Source organism: Chelonia mydas, chromosome 4, assembly GCF_015237465.2.
Source record: "Chelonia mydas isolate rCheMyd1 chromosome 4, rCheMyd1.pri.v2, whole genome shotgun sequence".
In the NCBI taxonomy this organism is placed as follows: Eukaryota; Metazoa; Chordata; order Testudines; family Cheloniidae; genus Chelonia; species Chelonia mydas.
This window is the reverse complement of record NC_057852.1, coordinates 78,990,049-79,015,515: the sequence shown is the minus strand read 5'-3', so window position 1 is coordinate 79,015,515 and position 25,467 is coordinate 78,990,049. Positions and strand designations below refer to the sequence as shown.

The 25,467-nt window shown below is 40.9% G+C and overlaps 1 protein-coding gene across 6 annotated transcripts in view; it reads right to left on the bottom strand.

The window, feature by feature from the left end:
- The window catches only part of TENM3 (teneurin transmembrane protein 3), a 2,200,211-nt gene that overhangs the window by 129,135 nt on the left and 2,045,609 nt on the right, over window positions 1–25,467 (bottom strand). For all 6 annotated transcript variants that reach the window (XM_043546023.1, XM_037897578.2, XM_043546025.1 and 3 more), the window contains one exon: window positions 5,959–6,081. In XM_043546023.1, the coding sequence (XP_043401958.1) occupies window positions 5,959–6,081 (123 nt within the window). The remainder of the gene's footprint in view (window positions 1–5,958; window positions 6,082–25,467) is intronic.

Genomic DNA, 25,467 nt, shown 5'->3' with positions numbered 1-25,467 from the left:
GTCTGGATTAGGAGAAAAGATATTTTTAAAAAAACCATGTTAACTAATTCATTTTAACTAATATAATTTAAAACTCCAGAGCAAACAAGACAAGTTGTATTTTAATAAGCCTTAGCTGGTCAAGGTGATCCTTGACGGGAGCAATATGTAGCAGAACTGTAGTGTAGACACAGTCAGAAAGCAATATATTTTTACCAACTTACTTTCTTTTTCAGTACCTAACCTATTACAAAGTTTCAACCAAACCAATGTAAATGCACTACAACATGGTTGGCTGATGCCAAATTGGCTGAACATGAGTCTAGGCAGCTATTTAAAAAACTGACAACATTCGGAATGTGACTGTCCTGTCTTGCATGACTTATTTCCACAGTTATTCATCATTTAATGCAACAAACTGAAATAACTTTCTTTACAAACTTTTAGAGTATAAATAATTGGATTACATTTTTAAATGCTAGTTGAGATCACAGACTAATCCTTGCCATTTTTTGGATGTCAAAGATGACTAGAGATTGCTCCTGAATTAAGCAGATGTTGAAGCACTATCAAAAGATGTAGAACAAGGACTTACATAGTATGTTTCAGTGGTGGTGATGTCACTGAAAATGTTTAACCTGCAGGATCATCAAACCAATTGATGTTCTGTTTTTCAACTTTAAGAGACTGTGGAACATCTGATCTTGAAGAATCCAATATACATATTTTCTACACTAACCAGGCCATGTATGAACCCTTTCTATCTTTCTACTTAGCAATTTTCAACAACACTGACATCCTACTCCAGCGCATTTAGCTGCTTGTTTCCTACCACTTCCTCCAACTTTAGGCATGTTGAATCTTATACATTCACACACTGATGTTTGGTAATCACTAAATAATAAACACTTATTTGCAGAACTGACCAGCAACTTTCACAATGACTACATTTAGAATATCAACAATCTTCTGTGAAGACTGTAATAATAAGATGAGCTAGCCAGCTTTGTACAGACCCACTTTATCAGATGTCCTGCCCACCCTTTCTGAAGCTTCCATGTTTTAGCAAACCAGTTCCATCTAGCAGATAACTCCACCCATTCCATTCACAACACCAAAAAAAAAAAAAAAAAAGGAATCGATTGCAACTGCTAGCCACATCCCTCTCACTCCACACTAATCAAATCCTCTCTCAATCATTATTGACTCCACTCACCTCCCTTCTCAGGAATGGGGCTTCTATACTGTTCTCTAAATTTCCTATTGTTTCTTAATAGGCATAGAAAGATTCTTGATGTTCCCATCATTTCCCTTTTAACGTTTTAAAATAACTGAAGTCATCTTCTACAGATGGAAATTATACCCTAATGTTTCTCATTTCAAAAAATTTCAAATATACATCATGTTCTTTTATATAATTCAGAGTGACAGAAATTCAGAATATGTAAACACCTGAAAATATCTGCAAATTCTTTTCTTCCAGTCTCCCCCAATTCCCTCCCCACCTCAAAACAAAACAAAAAATGAAAAATAAATAAAAATTCAGAAAGAACACTTCTCCCAGGAAAAGCTATTTTTTCTCCACAACCTATTATCTACAGCTATATATATATATATATATAGGCACCTTAAACAGAATACTATAAACAAAAATATTGGTAAACTCTATTTCTAATCCTTAAGATTATGTTGTACAAAAATCTCAACTAAATAAATATTTAGTAGGCTCTACTAAGATTTGCACAAGAAAAATGAATCACATGTATTGTCAGACTACTTTCCAAATTTACATGAAGTCGGAAAATACTACTAGAATATTTACCAAATAGCTAACACCTTGGTTAATCTAGGAAAGAATTGCTTAAAATATATGTCCACAATGTAAAATAAAATGAACCAAAACATTAAGAGACTAATAGTGACTGTTGTGGGAGTGTAATTGATGATATACTTCCAAGTCTTTCATAGGCACACTAATTAGAATACTGGGAAGCAAGGTTAGATTTATAACCAATCAATAGCACACCCTCCAGTTCCATGGCATAACCTTGGATTCATACCACCTACTATGAGATGTCTGAGATAATACTGTACAGCCTTCTACAAATAACCACATGTTACAACTTAACACTGCTGGTAAACTCCACAGACATCACACCCAAGTGAAATCAAAATCGTCCTTGCAAATGTACCTTTCTGGAAAAATCAATATAGCATCTAATTAAGAAACTATTACATATTTCATTAACATGAAGTACTGCAAACAATATCAGTACAAGTTCAATAGATATGCATGCTAGTTACAGTAATTATAATGTATTTTAATTCACATATAATTTTTTAGCTGATTTCAAATTTTCTAGTACCCTGATGTAGACAACTTTAAATATGATTTCTATGGGAAAACGGTACATTAAGAGAAATGAGCTAAAATAAAAAAATGCAGTTTCTTCATTTTATAATCAAGAAAGCAGAAACAATTTCAAGTTATTTTTGCTTTGTATAGTTTTCTATTACATATATAAAATGATGTCCACCAGCATATGGTAAAGAACGTGCCCAGTTCTTACAGCAAAACAATTAAAGCTAGGACTCCTATTTTGCATGCTCAGCTCTGACAGTTACTGTGTTACACAACCTCTCTATGCCTTCTTTCACCTATATGTCAAATGAATATAGTATCTACCTTCCTCACATATGTCTTTGTGCAGGACAATGAATTGTTTGTAATGCACCTTGAAGTCCTTAAATAAAATTAAACAAGTTCATTTAAAACCCTACTCCTGTGTCATTTGGAATCCTCCTTTTTATGCCACCTAATGCAGTACCACATTGTGCCTGGGGGAGTGAGTGGTATGTTGCCTATATTTCATCAGCAATATAAGGAAAGTCACCTGAAAAAGCTTTAGAAAAGACTGTTCAGATAATCCAGTCTTGTCTGACAAAATTTAAGGATGATTTAATATGTTTTTATTGTTGGCTAATAACTAGATCTGATTTCTACATGAACTTACTTTGGAGGTGAGAAAGTGGCATTTTATAGATTAAGCTCTGCTAATTTGCAGCGTCTATACTTTTGACTGGTGAGATAATAGTTAGCAGTTACACCACTATGGGCTGACCTACGCAGGAACAGGACTGATCAGGGTTTAGATAAAAGGCCTCCAAGGAAAACTCATGTGCCATAAGAAGCAGAACTGCAAATTCAGTAGGAGGCCCTCTTGCCTCTGAAGCAGAGCTGCAGCATGTAAGTAGGGCAGTGGTTCAGAACTGGTGGCTGGCCCAGACCCGGACCCCGGAACTTGCAGGGCTGGGCAGCTGCCCTGACCCCCGCCACGCAAGGTGCGCCAGCTGCCCCAGACCTGGACCCCGGAGCCAAGTGGCTGCCACGGACCTTGTGGGGCTGCGAAGCTGCCCCAGACGCTAGAGCTCATGGGGCTGGGCAGCTGCCCTGGAACATGCCACGTTGGGCAGCCAGCTACCCCGGACTCCCACCATGCAGGGCAGGGCGGGCCAGCTGCCAGCCCTGGACCCCTGCCGCATGGCTGTCCCAGACCCCAGAGCTCACGGAGCTGGGCAGCTGCCCCGGACCCTGACCCTGTAGGGCTGACCCCTTCGAGCTGGGAAGCAGGGCAACTCGGACCCCTCTGAGCTGGGAAACTTGGAACCTGGCAGACCCGGGCACGTGGGCGGCCTTTAGCACACAGCTGAGGTGGGCCACAGCTGTGTGCTAACTGGGCCGCATGTTGAGAACCGCTGCATTAGGGAATGCTGTACTGTGGGATACTTAGTTTTCTGGATGATTAGCAAATCTAAGGCACTGACCAGTTGTTCACTAAATATAATGGCAATTTTCAAGAGTGAATACGTTAGCCCTGGTGCTCATACTCAGTAATTATATTCCTCCTACTTAATATTCCTTTTGCAGTTTAAAATGGATACTGTATCGTCGTTCTTTCATGTAGTGTTGATGTATGCTATTGAATGACTATTGCCTTCCAAATCTACATGTGGTAGCATTTCAGTAGTGGATGAAGCAAACCTATACTGAATTTACAGGATTTGGGGATCTCCAGAGGAAACAAAAATGTGAGTCGTCATAATTTGATAGCTCATGCAACTCCCTATTATCTCTAAAGGAAAGGAGTTGTGCTCAGTCTTTAATATGCCAAAAAATGAAAATGACGATAGTGTCAATGAGAAAAATGTTTTATATAAAAAAGAACACTGGCTAGTCCCAGCTGAAGAATGCAGCAGTAGAAACCACTGCCACAGCACATATATTCATTAACAATACAATAGCTTCTTTCTATTCCTTGTAACAAGTAAGAAGCCATCCATATAAGGATAGAGATAATGGATACGTAAATACAAATCAAAGACACTAGGCAAAAAGAGAAGAGAAAACAAAGAAGCACAGTGAGCCCTACAAGACAGGCTTTATAGGCCTAAAGAATGACAGAAAGAGGGAACTGAGCTATGTCATTTCTATAATTTGGAGTTGTGATATCTTGAAAAAGTTTTGGGATGGCAAATGCCGGCAAAGACTTCCTCCTCCTCAGTGATGAGGAGATCAGCCGCACCTTGTGAAGATGGATTTTTTTTTTTTTTTGCGGTAATGAGGCAAACACCATTTAAATCAAGTTTTCCATTCAAAATAGGGTTGCCAACCCTCCAGGATTGGCTGGGAGTCTCCAGGAATTAAAGATTAATCTTTAAATATTATGTCATGTGAAGAATCCTCCAGGAATATGTTCAACCAAAATTGGCAACCCTAATTCAAAAACTATTGATTTTAAAGCCTCTCTTAGCAAAAGGTGTGCAGACTTTTCAAGGTTTAGAGACTCTTAAAGGGCAACATGAAAAAAAGACTGATAAAATATAATCTCTTTATGTGGTTTGTATTTTAAAAGCTCCCACAACAAAATTAATATAGTAGATTGACTTTATATATAGCTGATTGAAGAAGACTCAATAACATACCCTAAATGCATTGGGGAAACAGAAGAATGTACCACATATGACTTACTAAACTTCAGCCAGAAGTAAAAATAAAACTTGAATTATATAGAGGGGAAAAAGGTAGTTTTTTTAGGTAAATAGGTAGTTGATAGCAAGGTCATCACACCATTTGCAGCACACACATTAATGTATTCACTCTTGCCAAGCTGTCCCTTACATGGAAATTACCACACAGAGGATTCAGAAATCTGCAAGTTCCTCCTCATAGAGTTTTGTCTCCATTTGCTCAGGAGTACAGTTTGCAGGAGTACAGGAGTGCAGAACAAAGAGGGGTTTTGGCCTTGAAACTATCCAGCTCTAATGGAGACTACCAAGACTAGAGCCAGTATATGGAAGGCCTATTCCTCTGGACTAGCTCCTCCAGTCATCTCCGGCTCTCTGACATTGTGGCTTTAACAGCAGGCATGGTTCCAGAGAATCCCCACCTTCCTACAATCAGAGGCCCCCTGAACAGGGCTTCTAAACTTTGGAGGAGGAATGCAGCTAACTTAGTACTGACAGGGTCAACATTAATTTATCTAAAGGAGATCCAAAGGGCTGATGGGATGCAATGACATCTCCACGTCTCTTCCATCCAGCCCTATCTAAATTCCCTGTCTTCTCTAGCTGCACAGGCCAAACTCTACAAGCCCAGAGGTTTAGCCTATGAGAACTGCCAGACGGGTGGCAGTGCCCCTTTCTACATCTGTAGGTCAGGATCTATTGGATCCCACTCCCTCCATCCATGTGGTGGGAGAGATGATGTGGTCCATTACAATCTGAATAAAACTTTAATTGTTTACCTCTACTGTACAATATTTTTTTAATACTGTGGTTTTTTTAAATGGCTTTATAATTTCATTAGAACTACATGATTATGGTGGAAAAAGATGAGGATGGAAAAAGAAGTGATGTAAGTAGAACACAAGTTCAAGGAAAGGAAATGTTAAAAAAGAAACTGAATAAAGTTAGTCTCACCATTTTCACCAGAAGGTAACGATACAGTGTTTGTTGGCAAGGTATCAGCATTCACTTTTCCGTTCTCAAATGTGTCATTTTCAGTCTGTTGTAACTGCCAGTTGAGGCCAAAGAGATGCATTGCTGGTGATAAAAAACACATACTTTTTAAGGAGTTTGGTGCTCTTAACTGCAGTGTCAAGTGATAAATACATTTATGACAACTCACTCTAATAATAAGAAAAGGAGTACTAGTAGCACCTTAGAGACTAAGCAATCTATTTGAGCATAAGCTCTGAAACCTGTCACTCTAATAATGACATTTCCATGTTTTTATGACAATAGGAAATTGTGTATTAAAATATACAACAATAGGAACAAGCGTTTACAGCAGAGAAGGGCAAACTACAGCCTGCGGGCCACATCCGGCCCGTGGGACGCTCCTGCCCGGCCCCTGAGCTCCTGGCTCTGGAGGCTAGCCCCTGGCCCCTCCCCTTCTGTCCCCCCTCTCTGCAGTCTCAGCTCACTGTGCTGCCGGCGCAACGCTCTGGGTGGTGGGGCTGCGAGCTCCTGGGGCAGCGCAGCTGCAGAGCCCAGCCTGACCCGGTGCTCTGTGCTGCGTGGTGGCGTGGCTGGCTCCAGCTGGGCGGCGCGGCTGTAGCGCCGCCAGCCACCGGTGCTCCAGGCAGTGTGGTAAGGGGGCAGGAGTCCCAGTGGGGGATGTCAGGGGGTGAGAAGTGGGGGAATAGGGGGCGGGGTCTGGGCCATGCCTGGCTATTTGGGGAGGCACAGCCTCCCCTAACCGGCCCTCCATACAATTTCCAAAACCAGATGCGGCCCTCAGGCCAAAAAGTTTGCCCGCCCCTGGCCTACAATGTAATTATTCAACTACAGTTTATGCTGTAGCACCAAGCAATTACTGTATGTGCAGTTTAGTAATATAGCAGTATCAGTGAACTCAACTGGCAATAAGCTCCATTAAGTAACAATACCGTGCCTCTATGTCTCACACTCAGTTTAATCGCACACTTAATGCTCTCGCACTCTCATCCTGACTCTTGCACTACTCTGTCAACAGATAAAAGACAAAAGTCTGTGCCCCTTCTCCTTTCCATCTCTAAGGGCTTGTCTACATTACTGCTGGATCGGTGGGCAGCGATCGATCCAGTGGGAATCGATTTATTGTGTCTTGTCTAGATACGACAAATCGACCGCTGAGCGCTCTCCCTTCGACTACGGTACTCCACCAGAGCGAGAGGCGCAGGCGGAGTTGATGGCGGAGCGTCAGTCATCAACTTACCGCAGTGAAGACACTGCGGTAAGTAGATCTAAGTACGTTGACTTCAGCTACGTTATATACGTAGCTGAAGTTGTGTAACTTAGATCGAGTCCCCCTAGGGTGACGAGATGAAATGGACAAAATATTGGGACACTTGGGGTAAGCAAAAAAAAAAAAAAAAGCGCATCCGGAGCGGAGTTGCTGAAGCAAAAAAACCCCAAAAAACTGCATGAGCAGCCAAAGCCGTAATATTGGGACAAATGGCTAAAAATCGGGAATTTATCGGGACGTCTGGTCACCCTAATTCCCCCCCACAGCATAGACCAGGACTAAATCTTCTGTACAGATAAATCACTTCATTTTAAAAATTAGGCTGCCTAATTGAGTTCCTAAAATAAATAATTCTGTTCTGAACAGCCAAGCAGGAGCAACCAAAGATAACAAGCAGCAGAGAGGAAGCATTAGGAAGATATTAGGGCACTAGCCTGGGGACTCACAAGACTGTGTTCACTTCCCTAATCTGTCATAGACTTCCTGTGTGACCTTGGGCAAGTCACGTAGTCTGTCCCCACCTCCATCTGTAAAATGGGGCTAAGTATCCCTATCTCAGCGGGCTGGGATAAAGTTAAATATTGTGAGGTGCTTAGCTACTATAGTAATGAAGGCCATATAGTATTTGAGACAGTATATTGGGGGTACTCCACTCTCCCCCCCACCTCTTTTTTGTAAAAATTGCAAGAACATAAGAAAGGCCATAATGGGTCAGACCAAAGGTCCATCTAGCCCAGTATCCTGTGTTCCGACAGTGGCCAATGCCAGGTGCCCCAGAGGGAATGAACAGAACAGGGAATCATCAAGTGATCCATCCCCTGTCACCCATTCCCACCTTCTGGCAAACAGAGGCTAAGGACACCATCCCTCCCCATCCTGGCTAATAGACATTGATGGACCTATCCTCCATGAATTTATCTAGTTCTTTTTTGAACCCTGTTATAGTCTTGGCTTTCACAACATCCTTTGGCAAGGAGTTCCACAGGTTGACTGTGCGTTGTATGAAAAAATACTTCCTTTTGTTTGTTTTAAACCTGCTGCCTATTAACTTCATTTGATGACTCCTAGTTCCTGTGTTATGAGAAGGAGTAAATAACACTTCCTTAACACACCAGTCATGATTTTATAGACTATCATATCCCCCCTTAGTCGTCTTTTTTCCAAGAACAAGTTAAACTGTATAACTATTTACAGAGTAATTAGTCAAATTTATCTCTGGTATCATTGAACACTATTAATTAATCCTATTATCTAGAGCTTCAAAGCAAAAAACTGATTTACACTAAAATTGTTCTAATGTCATATGAAATTTTCTCAAACTTCTTAATATGTATGGTTTGTTTTTTCCCCAATCTTCCACACCATCCAAGCCTCATTTTATTTTAAACACTGTATACTAGCTTTGTAGCCCATAGTTTTGCAGCAGATGTTATCTATAAAGCACTATTCCCAGAGCAGAGATTGAAAATGATGCTGGTGCACAAAAGTGTTTTTGTAAAATAATGTAATAATGTAGGTTTAATTTTTTTAAAAAAACTATTAATATAAAAATATCAAAAAGCTAAATAATTCGGTCTCATTTCTTCTCTTCTTCCTCTGTCTCTCTCTCACGCATCATTGTTACAGTCAATCTCACTTATTACTTCTGCACTCAGGGCACGCAACTTCATCCCATTTGGTTCAGTTTTTGATTCTCCAATCTATCTGTATTGACCCTGGGCCTGATCATGAAGTCCTTACTCAAGATTAGGCCCTCTGTAGGATTACACCCTCCACCAGTGCCTTCTGTAAAAAAACCAAACAAGCTTTTAGTACTGTATGTTCCAAAGGTTAAAGTCCTCCCTCCAGATAAATTATTCTCTTTGTTCCAAGTCTCTGACTCCACTATCACTCTCCTTTCTCAGACCTTTAATTGGCTGTCGAGGCCTGAAATTGTAGTGATCCTTGATCCTCAAACCTTATTTCTTCCTTTTCTTCCACCTCCCTTTTGTCTATAAATCTGCCCATCATCTTTGCCAAAAAATTGCCAGAATTAGCCCTTCATTATGTCTTAACTATGGTTCCTATTTGATTCTTGCACCTCTTTTAAATATGGTCTTGCTAAATTCCTAGGGCCAATTATATTTGCAGTTTTCCTGGTTCATTTCACTGGCTCCAATGGGGTTAAAGTACTGTAAACAGAACATAATTTAAAGAGGGATCTAAAATACTTCATGATCCAAAATGCTCCAAGTAGACTACTCCCCTACTCCAGTTAATAGGACTAAATCATCTCCAACCTCTGCCACCTTTACTGGCTTCTTGTCATTCTCTGAATCTAGTTTTCTGTTTGGGGAAGAGAGGATAATTTAGTATGGGAGAGAATGTAATATTGCAATCTGCCCTGAGTAAGAGGCAGTGCATAGTTGCTTCAGTTTCTGTGATCCACCTTAGCATTCTGATCCAATTTTAGCTGATTCCACCCCTCCACAATGAAGATCTTCGCACTTTCCCTCATCCAACTGGAACTCTCTCCCTTCCCCATAACAATTAAAGAGGTGATTAAGTATAAATTTTAACACAAGCCCATTCTTTTTAAATTATGATCAAGTCTCTCTATAAAGCACTTTATGGTAACGTGTATGACGGAAACCACAGAAAAATAAATTGCTGCCTCTTGCCCCCTCCATTCTTCGAACAATGCCAGCCTTGTTTGCCCAATTCTCCCACAACCAGCTCTAGGCTTGCTTTTTTATAGCCCCTATGCTTGGAACACCTTCCGGAGCTAATACACTAGATCACAACTTCAGATCCCTCGTCAGAACCCATTTCTTTCATGAAACCAATGAGAAATTAGTCAGTTAATAACTCCTAGATAGTAAGATAGTTAGGGATACTTTGTGCAAATGCCTCCCCACCTCAGACCCACCCTGCGGAACTACAAATGTGAGTGTAAGTTGTCTCCCTGTCCACTCTGTTTGTATGGTTTTTCCCTTTTCAGCCCCCTATTCTTGTTTTTTGCCTTTTAGATTGTGAGCTCTTTGGGGCAGGAAGTATATTTTTACGTGTTTAGAAAAAGTGCAGAGCTGGTAGGTGATACCACACCCTAAATAAAAATAACATTTTAATTTTACAATTATATTTTCATTATCATGATCTCTTCTTTATAGCATTCCAAACTAGCATTATAACAAATCTGTCCAACACACACACATTATGTAAAAATCAACTGATTCATGAGGCCTAGGCCTAATATACAGCTATTTGGGGCACCATTTTAGAGACGCCGCTATGTAGGTAGGTTCGGGAGTGGCAGAAGTGAAGGGAGAGCGTAAGGGGAACACTGAGGAGAGCTGGCAAGCTTTTTTAAAAAACAAACAAAATAACCAATAGTCCCCCAGTGGAATGTGACACATGCTGGCCATACAGAGCAAAGGAGCAGTGTGCAAGCCAGCAAGAGTGGGTAATAAAGAAACATGTCTGACCAAAAAGAAAAGGAGTACTTGTGGCACCTTAGAGACTAACCAATTTATCTGAGCATAAGCTTTCGTGAGCTACAGCTTACTTCATCGGATGCATCCGATGAAGTGAGCTGTAGCTCACGAAAGCTTATGCTCAAATAAATTGGTTAGTCTCTAAGGTGCCACAAGTACTCCTTTTCTTTTTGCAAATACAGACTAACGCGGCTGTTACTCTGAAACCTGTCTGGTCAAATGGAGGTGGGGGGAGGGAAGAGAAAAGGCCTTCCCTGATTGGGGAACAGTAGAGGTAACTGAAGAGAGCCAACTCTGTGAAAAGAAAAGAACTGCAATACAGTCAAAGGAATATACTGGGACTATAAAAATGAAGATGTTCAACATTTTTATTTTATGGCCTGTGGGCACTCATGGGGTTGATCTGGCTCTGCGTTTATTTTTAGGATATCCCAATTCAGTGGTACAGTACTTTGTGTAGTAAAAGTATGGATTCTAGTGTTTGGTTTCTACTTTCATTCATTTTCAGTGTTTAAAACCCTAGATGGAGCCCTGGCGGTAGCTAAAACTCAGTGACACAAAGCAGCTCTATATCCCGTAAACCCTAGTAACTCAAACATGAACTTTAGGAAGAGAGTCAACGACCACCTTAAGTTTACATTCCATGATGCTACGACCCATTACATATACCGAAGTCACTATGATCATAATGTCCACAGGAGATGCAGATGATTTTAGATTCCCTTCCCTTATTGCTGGGTAATTTCATCCGTAAACACAAATTCAGCTATCAGTTCTATGCTGATGACTCACAGATCTTCCTCTCTACTCCAGACCTGTCTACTTCTGTTCAAGCTAAAATCTCTGCCTGTCTCCTCATGGATGTCTAGCTGCCAGCTCAAGCTCAACACAAGTAAAACAGCGCTCCTAATCTTTGCTCCCATGCCCTGCCCCCTATCTCCTTTCTCAATCGCTACAGACAACACCACCACGTTGCCTACAACTCAAGCTCATAACCCATGGCCCTACCAAATTCACAGCCTATTTTTGTAGATTTTGTAAATTTCACAGCCACAGCTTTTTAAAAAGCTTTGAATTTCACGGTTTCAGATATTTAAATCTTAAATTTCACAGTGTTGTAACAAAGCATGAATATGCATTTAAAATGACAAAATAGAAACACATACAGCCCATGACAACCCCTCCCTCAAATGACAACCCCCCCACCATGCCAGGCCACCCTTACTTCTGTGCTGCTGCTGGCAGCGGAGCTGCCTTTAGAGCCGAGTGCCTGGCCAGCAGCCACTGCTCTCCAGCTGCCCAGCTCTGAAGGCATCGCAGAAGTAAGGCTGGCAATACTGTAACTCCCCACCCCATAATAGCCTGGCAACCCCCTTTTGGGTCAGGGCTCCCAGTTTGAGAAACACTGCTATATGGTAAAAGTACACAAAAGACCAGATTTCATGATCCTTACGTGTTTTTCACGGCCGTGAATTTGGTAAGGCCCCACTCATAACCTGGGTGTCATCTTCAACTCAGACCTTTCTTTAGGATCTCACACCCAGGCTCTCTCTAAATTTTGCTGAATCTTTCTGCACAACGTCTCTAAGATGTGGTCTTTCTTATCCATTCATACAGCTAAAACTCTTGTCTAAGTTCCTATCATCCTGTGTTTCAATTATTGCAACATCCACCTCTCGGGTCATTACGAAGGCATCCTTGCCCCACTTGTATCCATGTAGAATGTTACTGCAAAGATCATTTCCCTAGCTCATCGCTTTGATCGTATCACCCTCTGTTTGCATCCCTCCACTGGCTTCCCTTGCTCTAACACATCAAACAGACGCTGCTTGTACTCACTTTCAAGGCTCTTCATGGACTATTCCCATAGTACCACTCATTTCTTATTGAATTATTGATGCTCACCTCCGATCTACCCATGGCGCCAGCCTCTATTGCACACGTTAAATTTTCAAACAAGAACCTTCGTGCTAACTCCTATGCAACCCTTCATGATTCACATCCACAAAGCTCTCATTATCCACCTTCAAATTCCTCCTCAAAACTCTCCTTTGCCATGATGTCTACAAAAAACATTACAGTGATTAGGCTGCTGGTGTATTGAGACCACCGCCTATCACACTGATCAATATTATCTAATTGTTTCCTTGTATTCCCCCCCCCATCTCTCTATATCCATCTGTTGTCTCTTGTCTTATATTTAGATTGTAAGCTCCTTGGGATGGGGCCATCTTTTTTCCCCTTGTGTTTGTAAAGCAACTAGCAAAATGGAGTCCTTGAAGGCTTTGCAAGGTCAGTCAGACCTCTGGCATACATTAAAAATCTGTTGGAACCTGATGAATCTATTTCCAAATAAGGTTACTTCAAAAATAAGTACCCACCTTCTCAAAAATCGTCCTACACATAGACTTTGGCAAAGATGGGTTAATAAACCAAATATGAAGCAGGCCAAGTCAAGTTATACATTTTCCAGAAGCAATTACACATATTTTTATAACATCTCAGAAATGCCTATTCTTATTTCTTAAAATTAAAAAAGGCTTGCAAATTCTGAGGTGAAACAGACCTTTTCTGAGGAACATAAAGGGGATACACAATCAAGATTGTAATAGAAAGCTAGTCATCCATCTCTCCACATAGTAAATTTTGGGTTTGATTGGTTTGTCCCCGGGTTCAGACAGGTGGAAACAGGAGAGGTACAGGAGACTGAGAGCAGGTTACTAATGAAATTTATCAGCCACTGGGATCCTACAACTTCAGAGATTTAAAACTCAGTAGGATTTACTGGCAAGCAACTAAAAGGAAAACAAAGTTTGTACTGAGACACCAGTGTATGTAAAATGAATAGATAAAACCATCAAGTATGTGTGTGTGTGGGGGGGGTCATTACAGTTGCCAAAGGTTGGAAACTGGTATGTTTTTGGAAGATATATTCATTCTTTATGGGAAAGATCTGTCCATATGCAATAAACAGATCGGAAATCAGAGAGATGTATTCACTCCTCAGGACAAAAATTCCAAAGCACCTCAAACCCTTTTTTACGTACGCATGCACCTTTGGTCACACATTTTTTATTCATTTCTGAAGCACAATAATTTGTGTACTCAAGTGATAGAATGTACTTATGCAAAATCCACTGGGACAAATTGGGGTTTTTGTATGTAAATTCTATCAACTGTGCATGCAAGTGACACTGCTCAAAAATGCATGTGAAAAGTGCTGAACTTGCAAAGTTGCCTGCACATAAATGGAGGCTAGATTTAAAAATGTTGGCCCTGCAATAACGGAAAGTGAAATAGGCAGCTAGAACTCTGGTCAATGTCTGGAGCGGAGATCTCTGAAGAAAACCCCAAATGCTGTTGAAAGTAGCAGAAGTAATGCAATGGATGGTACTTTCACTATGGTACTGGTAATGAACCAATTCTCCAGTACTGGGTTAGAAAGCAGTGTGCTGTTGGAGGTGATGTCTTTCAGATGAGAGGGCTGTCCACAGGTCCAAGGATCAATGGAGGATGAGAGGGTGGGAAGTGAGCAGCATGGGGTAGAGTCAGTGAGCATACTGTTCCCCCAACCTGTCACTGGGATGACCAGGGAGGAAAAAGTAATAACAGCCTGGGTAATGGGAGAACACTGGGAACATAGAAATGGTGGCTTGGTGGTCTCCTGGGAACAATTTTATCGCATGTTCTGTAAGGGAAAGTGACTGAATAAAATGGTGAAATGTGGCCAGAGGAACCTAATAGTGTTTGCCTCTCCCATGAGTTTTACTTCTGCAGATCTGCTGTATGATAAAATTCCACCTTTCAGTATTGAACTCTATCATCGACTGCTATTGCTGTATATATCTGGGTAATTGCAAGCTGAGGTGTATAAACTGCTTCCCTAGAATTAAACGGAATATATATATTTATATATACACACATACACATTCACACACACACATGCACACACAAATATTTATACACCCCCACCCCCAAACTCACAAACACCTGTATTGAGTAAAAGAAAAAGAAGACTGTTTACATTTCCAAACCAATGTGAAAAGATTATAATGCAAACCAAGTAAATTGCAGTTACTACTCAGTGTTGCTGAGGCATTATTTTCCATTCATCTCCCTGTTGACAATGAATTTTCAAATGAAATATTTGAAAACTGAAGTTTTAAAAAAATTATTTACCATGTGTTTTTCTTGCAGCTACAATTAGAATTTGAACCTTCTTAAGGACCTAGAGTGGGCTGGATATAATTCAACTTGAAAATTACTGATTTTCTCTAGTTTTAACCTTAAGATATGCAGCATAATACTCCCAATTTGGTAAGAGACAGGTGTGAAATAAACCCCTTCATTTACAATCTGATTTGCATTCATCTGCTGTCCACTAAAAATATGCTTTTCAGATGTACACTTCATTGCAGATCAAGAAAATAGTTAATTAAAAATAAGTGAAATGATCAAAGCACAAGTTCTTCATATGCTATTGGTCTTTTCTCAAGTCATCACAAAGCCAGTTTTGGACATGTAAAATCCAAGCAACAGCAATTTATGCTGTTCAACCTCATCAGAAAGTAGCCAATAAGACGATGCATGTTTTTTTAAAAAGAGTAGCTGAAACTTTACTTCTCAAAGCTGTACATTTATAAATGGAATTTCACTGCATGATCACATGGAAACTCGCCAAAGTCTACTGAGATCTCTTCATATAATAGTTGGAAAAGTTGTGCTCTCTATCCTTGTATTTTTGAATGGCTTTGACCCATCCATTAATTCTGCAGTTTTACCTGTGAAAAAATCTAATCTTGATCCCATATGCTCCATTTTCTGTAAAACTTGTTCATAAAACAATCTGTGCAAAACACATCACAAAGGATATTGCTTAGAGAGAATGTGGCAACAAAGATATGTCAGGTAGATTTTATGGATGAGGTTTCTTTGTTTTGGCCTCTAACCAGACATGATTATATGATATTTTTACACATTCTATATTTTTCATTTCCACAGTTGTTATGGGTGGATGATAGTCTCTGCATTTTTTCTTGTTGTTCACTAAAAATGGAATGCACAATGTGTATTTTTCAAAAAATACACATATGGCTGATGTCACATTTTATTTTACAGGTCAGCTATTTTCTTGCAATAACAATGATCATCTTATCAACTGTCAATAGCGTTATCTGAAACTTAATCAAGGTTCAACTGCAACCCTAGGTTTCCAATAACCAGGCCTAAAGAACATTACGCAGTAGACAATTAGAGACAATATTTATCTGATATTCATCCTGTTTCCATATTTGTGCCTTTATTCTAAAGACTCCAATATTACCCAGGATTCGCCACTGAGTAATACTCTTTAAGATGATATGTTCAGGCCCTGGAATTTCGGCTGAATATTGATTATTTACACTTGTGATGAATGAACCTTAAAAAGTATAGAGTTTCAGTTCAGTTAAGCCAGCCTTGCAAAATTATATTTGCCCTCAAATGAATACTTTATTTATTTGTATTATTTTTACTTACAATTATTACTGTTATTTTACAGAAGATGAGAAACAATGTCATTTGTTTTCATCATTGTGTTAAGGGAGGGATAAGCATATTAGGCATATGGTTTGGCAAATGTTCAGTTTTTACAAGGCTGAGTTAACTGTTGGTTGCTTACTTACACAGGTTTTTCAGCTCTCCCTGTTCACTCCTTTCTCAACCTTTCACTCCTTCCTCCAGAATGATCTTTCTCCCTGCCCTCGAACCCCTGGCAGCTCTCTTCTGGGGCAAGGTTGAGGCTCAGGTTCATTCTTATATTTTTTTATGCCATTTCCCCCAACTCTATTAAAAATCTTTTCCAAAGCCACATCAATCATTGCAGCGCTCACAAAAAGCAATCTGTTTAGAAAAGAAATACTAAGTAAATTACACTGCCATTATATTGTCTGAGCATCTTTTGGAAATGTCTCATTTATGTGAGCACATCACAAAAAAGGGTACAAATTTGGCCTTTTATGGTTTAAGAGCTTTAAGGTTTAAACTTCAAAAATTCTTAAGGAATAGCAAAACTTCAAATTTAAGTATCTAGGCTATAAGAATAATAATGAAATGATTCAGTACTTTGAAAGGTACTATAGGATCAGCTGACAATCTACTTGCATGTTGGTGGCAGAGAAATGTGCAAACTGTGAAAAGATTTAAGAAACCAAACAGAACAGAGTCAAATAAAGGTCAGATTAATATAATGTTCAAATGACACACTGAGCTGGGATTTTACAGTTTATAGTGAAACACTTGTGCTGTGTATTTCAAATCTCATAAATGGGTAAAACACATCAAAAGCTTTTTATATTCCATATTAAGAGTGATAGAATTTCATAGCAAACATGCAATAAGGAGAAATGTAATGAGCTTTAATGAAGGATGATAATAAGGTTTGATAAGAATTTTTGGAATGTCACCAGCTCAGGAATGTAAGATGAAAGCATCTGCATGTAAAGATTGTAGTTTGTTATTTGGACCCCCACAGGGCTAAACTGTGATTAGAACTACATATTTTTCCATAAATTAGCTTTTGTTTTGAATTTCCTGCTGAGTTCACATGCAAGTTGATTGAATGTGCAAGTCAATATATAGGTTTTCTAATCCATTGCTGTTTGTTACATTTTATGCTATTACAACCACCTACATGTAGATCAAATGTAGGTCACTGGGGTCCATACAAAATAACCCGTGGCCCCTTTGGAAAGATTTTCTAAGTGCGGTTATCCCTATGCTAGATAATTATCACTTACCTATTCTCAATGCATGTTTGCTTAGATACGTAACAAGTCAAACACTTGAATCAGACTTACACACAAAACCACAGTTTGTTTAATAACACATATAATGCTATTTGCAGTGTTGTTATAGCCATGTTGGTCCCAGGATATTAGAGAGACAAGGTGAGTGAGGTAATATCTTTTACTGGATCAACTTCTGTTGGTGAAAGAGACAAGTTTCCAAAGTACACACAGCTGAAGAAGAGCTCTGACAAGCTTGAAAGCATTGTCTCTCTCACCAACAGAAGTTGGTCAATAAAAGATATTACCTCACCCACAATGTCTCTGTAATATAGTAAAAAGAAAAGGAGTACTTGTGGCACCTTAGAGACTAACCAATTTATTTGAGCATAAGCTTTCGTGAGCTACACCTCACTTCATCGGATGCATCCAAGTGGCGTCCCCCTCTTCATCCTTCCTCCTGTGGCCCCGCCCCATCCAACCCCTTCCGCTTGTGGCCCTTCCCTCAGCCCCACCCCTTTCTGCCCCTTCCCTGTTCCACCCAGGTTCCGCCCCCATTCTGCCACCCCCACCGCAGCCCTGGAATCCCTTTTGCTCCTTTCTGCCCCCCTCCCCACTGCGGCCACAAGACTGGAGAAGCTCTGTCCCCGCACCACAGCACCAGGGCGCCGAGAGCTCCTTCACAGAATCACAGAATATCAGGGTTGGAAAGGACCTCAGGAGGTCATCTAGTCCTACCCCCTGCTCAAAGCAGGACCAATCCCCAATTTTTGCCCCAGATCCCTAAATGGCCCCCTCAAGGATTGAACTCACAACCCTGGGTTTAGCAGGCCAATGCTCAAACCGCTGAGCTATCCCTCCCCCCTTCAGTCACAGGGCTGCAGTGGGGGTCTGCCAGAGAGAGGGGTCAGGCACGGGGGCTTCTCCTGCTGCCCCGCGGCTTCTGCCAGGGATGGGTGGGGGGTGCTGGGGCTTCCCCCACCCGGGGGCTTCTGCCGGGGATGGGGTTGGGCCGTGGCTGCTGGAGGGAGAAGGAGGCTTCTCCCATCCTACGGCTTCTGATGGGGTCGACCTGGGACTGCTGGGGTGGGTGTGGGGCTTTCCTCGCCCAGGGCTGCTGCGGGCAGTGTGGTGTGGGCGCTGGGGCTTGCCGCTCCCTCCACCCCGCCCCCCCGGCAGCTGGGGCTATGGGCTTCCGTCCCCGGTGGCGGATTTTTTCCAGGGGCCCTCCAGTTGCCTGGGCCCCCTGAACACGGGCCCCGTGGCTAATTTGCCATGGATGAGAGACTGTGTGGGGAGTCATTGTGGGATGAGCAAGGACATGGAAGAAAGGGGAAGGTAGATTTGTTTGTTGGCTTTGTTTGGTTTTCCTCTCTAGGTTTATGGAAAAAACAATGAGGAGTCCCTGTGGGACCTTAGAGGCTAAGAAATTTATTTGTGCATAAGCTTTTGTGGGCTAAGCCCAAATAAATGCGCTAGTCTCTAAAGTGCCACAGGGACTCCTCGTTGTTTTTGCTGATATAGACTAACATGGCTACCCCTCTGAAACCTGTCACCATTTAGGTTTATGGGTTACTCAATAATTGTGCTATGAACCTGTTTGTGGGTGGGCAGAATGATGATGAAACCTAACTCCCTCTTACTTGTATACTCTGATATTAAAACAAACTTATAGACAGTAAAGAAATCAGGAATCTACTCTGTTTTTAAGAAACTTTTGATCTTTACTCTTGAGGCTATGCATCCGATGAAGTGAGCTGTAGCTCACGAAAGCTCATGCTCAAATAAACTGGTTAGTCTCTAAGGTGCCACAAGTACTCCTTTTCTTTTTAAAAAGCCTTGTCATCAGAAAAGGAACAGAAATTGGGACTGATTCAATATTGTCTACTGTATTAGATGGAGGTGGTATAAACAAAGAGTTGGGCCTTGTCAGTCAACAGGAAAAATAGTTTAGAATTTCATATTTAATTTAATAGTTTCTAAAGTAAAAATAAGCCACAACACTGGGTTCTAAAAATCTGCAGGAGATGTTAAGAAGAGAACAATATTAGTTCTAGGCAAGCAGCCACAGCTGAAATTGATGGGAAAGTGCTATCAACTGAGAGGCTGGCTGCCATTCATGTTATCATATGAACGGATGTTGGATCAGCAAACAGGGCAAATGCTTTAAAATAATTACCCTGTTTTGGCTCCTGCTGAATCAGAACAGCAAACCCAAATCCATCTCTCCTTTTCAAATTTGTGGGAGTCTGCCTGTCAACTCCTCCGTCCTTCTGGGATGACAGTTTAGGGATCTGCTCTCTGACTTGCCAGAGAGAGAAAGTGAAGAAGCAGATTGGGACCCACATCCTGGATAGTAGCAGGGTAGCAGTCCAGAGACCTGTCATCCAGCAGCTTGAAAAGATTGGTGGGAGCAGCCTATGGACATTCTCTGGTAATGTTAGCTTACTAGTAACTTCTGAGGCCCAGATTCTCAAAGGTATTTGGGCACCTAACCTCACACTGAAATTAATGGGAATCTGGGCCCAAGAGATTTGTAATTTCTGACGATTAAAGAGTAGATGGAATGCAGATGAGTTAGTGACATCCACAAATGAAGAGTAAAGGCACTGGACCAAATTCTGAGCTGATTTATACCCTGTGCAACCCAACTAAGTTAAATGGTTTGCTAAAGGCATCAATCTGTGCAGACCGCTAATGGTTTGGAGTTTACATCAGGGCTGCTGAAATATGGCCCTTTACACATTTTAGTCATCATGCCATCTATGTACTATAACAGAATTCATTAGTATACTCTATTAACAAGACCTGGTAGTGGAACCCTACAGATCTATCTCTTTACTTAAAAGATGGGTGAGCTAGCTAACTTTCTACATGGCTGCCTTTCTTTCACAATACCTCAAAAACTACTCTCCTATACAGTTATTATAACAGATTGTTTTGTGTGCTACTATTTCATCATATTTAGGCACAATCATTTTACTTACCTGACTGGTTTTAATATTTGGAAAAAAAATATTTTAAATGCAAACTGTGATACAGCATAGACAGAAAGCAGCAGGAGAGTGATATAGGAGAGATATGTAAGTCCCAGGAAGAGGAGAAGCCTTATTCCCTGTAGAGGGAAGAAAGGTTTCTATAGATTAATTAAAAGCACCTGAAGCCAATTAGAGCACCTGAAGCTAGTCACCTGATAAAACCCCCCTGCTTCAATCAGCCAGAGGAAAGAGTTGGAGCAGAGTGCAGTTTGGGGAAGTGCTGTGGCTGGCTAGAAGACCAAGACCCTAGGTAAAGACACACCCAGCTTGTGCAGAGAGAGAGGGCAGGAAGCCCCACAAGCTGAAGAGCAGCAGAGGGAAGTAGCCCAGGGGAAGAAAGCACTAGTTCAAGTGGTTTACCACTATCCCTAGGGCCTCTGGGCTGGGACCCGGAGTAGAGGGCAGGCCTGGGTCCCTCCCTCTCCACTACCCTTCTCTGGGTTACTAGTGGGACAGTAGATACCCTAGTTCAGGGGCAGGAAACTTTGCCCTGAACCCCCACCCCCAGAAGAGGCAGCGTGGGACCCAATTTGCCACAAAACACAGAAAATGCAAATGTTCACATCATCTGTACACTCATAACACATTTTCTTCTCCCAAAACACAAAATTACAACTGATATTATGAAGGATGATTCCTAAGGGACTTTTTTATTTTTTCTTTTCACGAATAAAAAGTCTTTTGAAAATGGCATCTTTATGTGAAAAGATTTTTAAAGGTTTCTGCACATTTTTGGTTTAAAGGGACCATATTTTCGAAGGTTTCTGCACATTTTTGAGAATGCCTAAACTGTATTCACAGAGCTCCTGATGCAGCACTAAAGGGATTTGCGTACACATACAGAAGCTGTGTGTACATGCAATTTCAGTTTATGAGAATGCATCAACAACCTTGGACACATGATACATAAAGAAATTTTGGTTGTGTTTATTTACTATTTACAGGGATGTTTATGGGTATCTAATTTGAGGGAGACATTTTTAAATCAGTAATGTTCAGAACACACACTGAACAAGCAGTTATATTAGTAAAACATAATCATTTATATACTAAGTTACCTTTTTAGTATATATATTTTAATTCACACACCATGATGTATAGTATATTTCCTAGACCAAATGGCGCCCCAGGCGAGGAGCGTCTTTGGTGTCCCGCCTTCTATTTGTTAAAACTTTTGAATACCTTATTTTTATTGCATTTGTAGCCCATTTCATGACTTTGATGTACGATTTGCATCCATGATTTATCCCTGTCATATAAAATGATAAATTTGCATGCTAGGATCTGTAAATCTATATTTACTCATGCCATATATAAGCAAATAAAAACATTTGTTTCCTCTAAGCTTATAGACACTTTTTAATTTTAAGAACAACAGAAATGTACTAACATCAAGAAATTGAACTATTCACCAATACAGGGTGGACCAGTATTAAATAGTATTACAGTAGGTGACACCCTTAGAATGTTAACCCTAGTCCTTTAGTTCAAAAGGTCACTTTTCTCGCCTTTGCCTTCGCAAACTGAAACATAGTGTCAGAGAGATCCAAAGACTGGCCAATGGCATTTTTGAGCAATAAAATAGCAAAAGTCAATATTCCGCAGTCTTAGAAAGTCATCAAATATTATGTGTTAAGCATGGCAAAAGAAGTAACAGTATTTCTTTTATATTGTTGCATAGACAGGTGTTCAATAAATATCTCTGGTGTCTCATTAAGTATGGCCTTTATTAATTAATACTTACACTCTTTAAGTCTGAAAGCACAAGTACACTTTCATAATTACACAATAAAACAAGGTTCACAATATCACAGCTGGGCTCTCACTTCACTTCGTTCTTGTATTTCACTGACTGGCAGTGCCCCATCCCTTATATACTGTGATAGACCCAGGCCAGTTGGGTACAGCAGAGTAGCAGAAGGCAGATATACTTGTCACTGGATTAACAGTTTTCTGTTCCCTGACTGACCAGAGCAGGAGCTGCTCCAGGCTAATGAGAACACCTGACTCCAATTAACCTGCAAAGAGTCAGGTGAGGCCATTAAGCTAATGTGACCACCTGACTCTAATTAAGGCCCCTCTGATAATATAAAAGGGCTCACTCCAGTCAGGCAGAGAGGAGCGGAATTGTGGCTGAAGGGCTGGTTAATGAAGATACCCTCAAGTCATTGGTAAGGGAGCCCTAACATAAGGTGAAGACGGGAGAAGCAGGAGAGCTGTGGGGAACTGGCCCAGGGAAATGTGGCAACTCTGGCAGTAAAAGGTTGGCTGCCAACAGCTGCTACCATTAGGGTCCCTGGGCCAGAACCCGGAGTAGAGGGCGGGCCTGGGTTCCCCCCAACCCACCACTACAGAAACACCTCCTGGGAGGGGAAAACAGGCCCCTGTCAGGACAGGAGGCTAAACTATTTTGGCATAAGGCTGTAGGAGCAAGAGACTGTGGAAATTCAATCACCAACCTCCATTGCTGGCTTATGATGAAAAGGGCTCAGTAGACTGTATCCCTGGCCCTAGAGAGAGAAGGGCTACACGGAGGGTTGCAGTGAGCCTCTGAAGCTAGCATAAACCGCCTGGAAGCGCGGGACCCACAGGGACAAGGGCAGAGCTCTGCCACAATACCCACGAGGGAATGGCTGACGCTATTCTAAGAGGTTGAAGGAAAATGTAGTTCTCAAAAAGTCTGGAAGGTTCCACAAGATTCTAAAAATGTCCATAACATTCTAGGAGGCTTAGTGAAAAATGAATCCACGTATGGAATACCTGAAACATTTTACTTCATTCTATTTTCCCTGTAGTCACTAACAACAAAAAAGCACTTTGAGTCCAGCGCCCTCCCAAGCCTGGCACCCCAGACAGTCACCTGCCCTAAGTCTGGCCTTAAAAGTCTCTAAGGGCTTTTCTTCAGCACAGATACAAGTCAGAAGTTAATAGGAGTTACAAACAAAGGGAGAGGAAACTAGGGCCCCAAAACAGCAAAGAAGTTTAACATGTGAGTAATCTCATCCCCGTTTGGCAAAGCACTTCAGTATTTCCACAACTTTAAACATGCTTAAGTCCTTCTGATTTAAAGTTAAGCAAATGCTTAAGTGCTTTGTTAAATTGAGACCTAAATCCCTGAAGTACTCCTGAGTTGGTACCTGTCCTATCTTAATTTAATTTCTAGAGTGTTGATCACCACAGTATCTAAATGCTACTATTTCTGGGATTGCCACAGATTTATTGGGGAGAGTCCACTATCCACAAGCAGTGCTTGCAGGACATTCATTATTCCTGAAAGCACGACCGGAAAAGTCAATGTGCTCCACTGGAAAAAATACAGAAAGGTAGCAATGTTATTTGCAAAAAACACCCCCTAAAAACTTGTGATAAATCTTAATTTGAATACAAGCCATCTTCAAACTAAGTGGGTATGCTCCTTGACAGATTAACTTTTTAAATTCCTTGAAATCTTCTCAAGTCTCTTTTAACCTTCTGACTACCAATTATGTCTTATTCAATCCTTCTGTGGAAGGGCTGTATATTGCATTGACCATTTTACTTTCAGTGCCACTGACAACAACATGTGACAAATGCAACACAAATCAGATATTAATACTGTGCAGTGTTGAAATGGTAATACTGCATTATGCTTTACATTTTGTATGAAGCATAGTCAGAAGATCTTTCCCCACAATAAACATTACTTAATAATTATTACTACTGTCTCAAGTCACTAATGTCCAACACTCTTTGATTTTTGGCATAATTTAAATGAAAGATCCTAAATGCTGTTTGCTTATTAATATTTTATATATTCAGGACTCTCCCAAGAGCCCTAAAAGTTGGTGAATATGCCACAATCATTCCCTTCTCTACCAGCCTGTCCCCACCTTGAAATAAGCCTATGGTATTATTAAATTATATATTATAGATATTTTACAAATAGTCCCACTTTTGGGCTGCAATATGAAACCATTCAATAGCTTTTCACTAGCCATCATTTTTCACTCTGAGGAAAGTAAACACAACCACAGCTTTTAAATACCTAACACACACATCAAGGAAAGTATGTTTATATCAGGTTGAATGTAGTAGGCTATACCTCTCTAGTGTCTTAGGCAGAGGGGTGGACGCTGCTTCTGTCTCAGAGTCTAGAGCATAGCACTTCAGCTGTGCTAGTGAGGGTGTCTGCCCCCTTGTGAGGGGGGTTAAAGTAGTCCAAACCCAAAATGTCAATAAACTTGCACAACAAGCTGAGTCCTAAGACTTCAGGAAGCCAAAGACGGCGGGAGTGGGGCAGAGAAAAGCATCCACCCCACTCCTTTCTGAGAGGGTCTAGGCACCCAAGGCTCTCAAGTCATTTTGCTGGTCAGCAACCCCTTTTTCCAGGGATTGGGGAACTCTGAGTTCAGAGTGCCACCCTCCAGTGAGCAGGGATCCTCCCTTTTGAGGACCTGTCCATCGCTAGGCTTACCAAGCTTCACAGGTGTGCCAGGATGGAGCTGATTGTGCCCAGAGGAGCTCTTTAATCCCTTCCTGAATAGGATGGGCACATGTCCCACCGCACTGAACAAATCATAATGAAGATCATTTTAAAATAAGTTTTAAAATATTAATTAAAATTGCCATTACGGTATATTGAAAACATATATATTGCATCAACTTCAGAAGAAGATTTTCTCCATTGTCTGATAATCACCCTATGCAGAAGGTCCACGCAGTGCAATCCACACCTGTTAAACTTCACATTAAGGGTTTAAGTGGTGTGGATAGTCTCCTGCAAGGGGGAAATTCACAATTTAAGAATAGCATCTCTGAGATGATTAAAATTGAGTTGATTGATCTGAGTTATTGGCACAGGACCAAATTACTGACCTATACAGCTAAATTTAAAAAGGTTATTAAAAGTTTTGAAATAGGATCATTATGATGGCATACCAGACTCT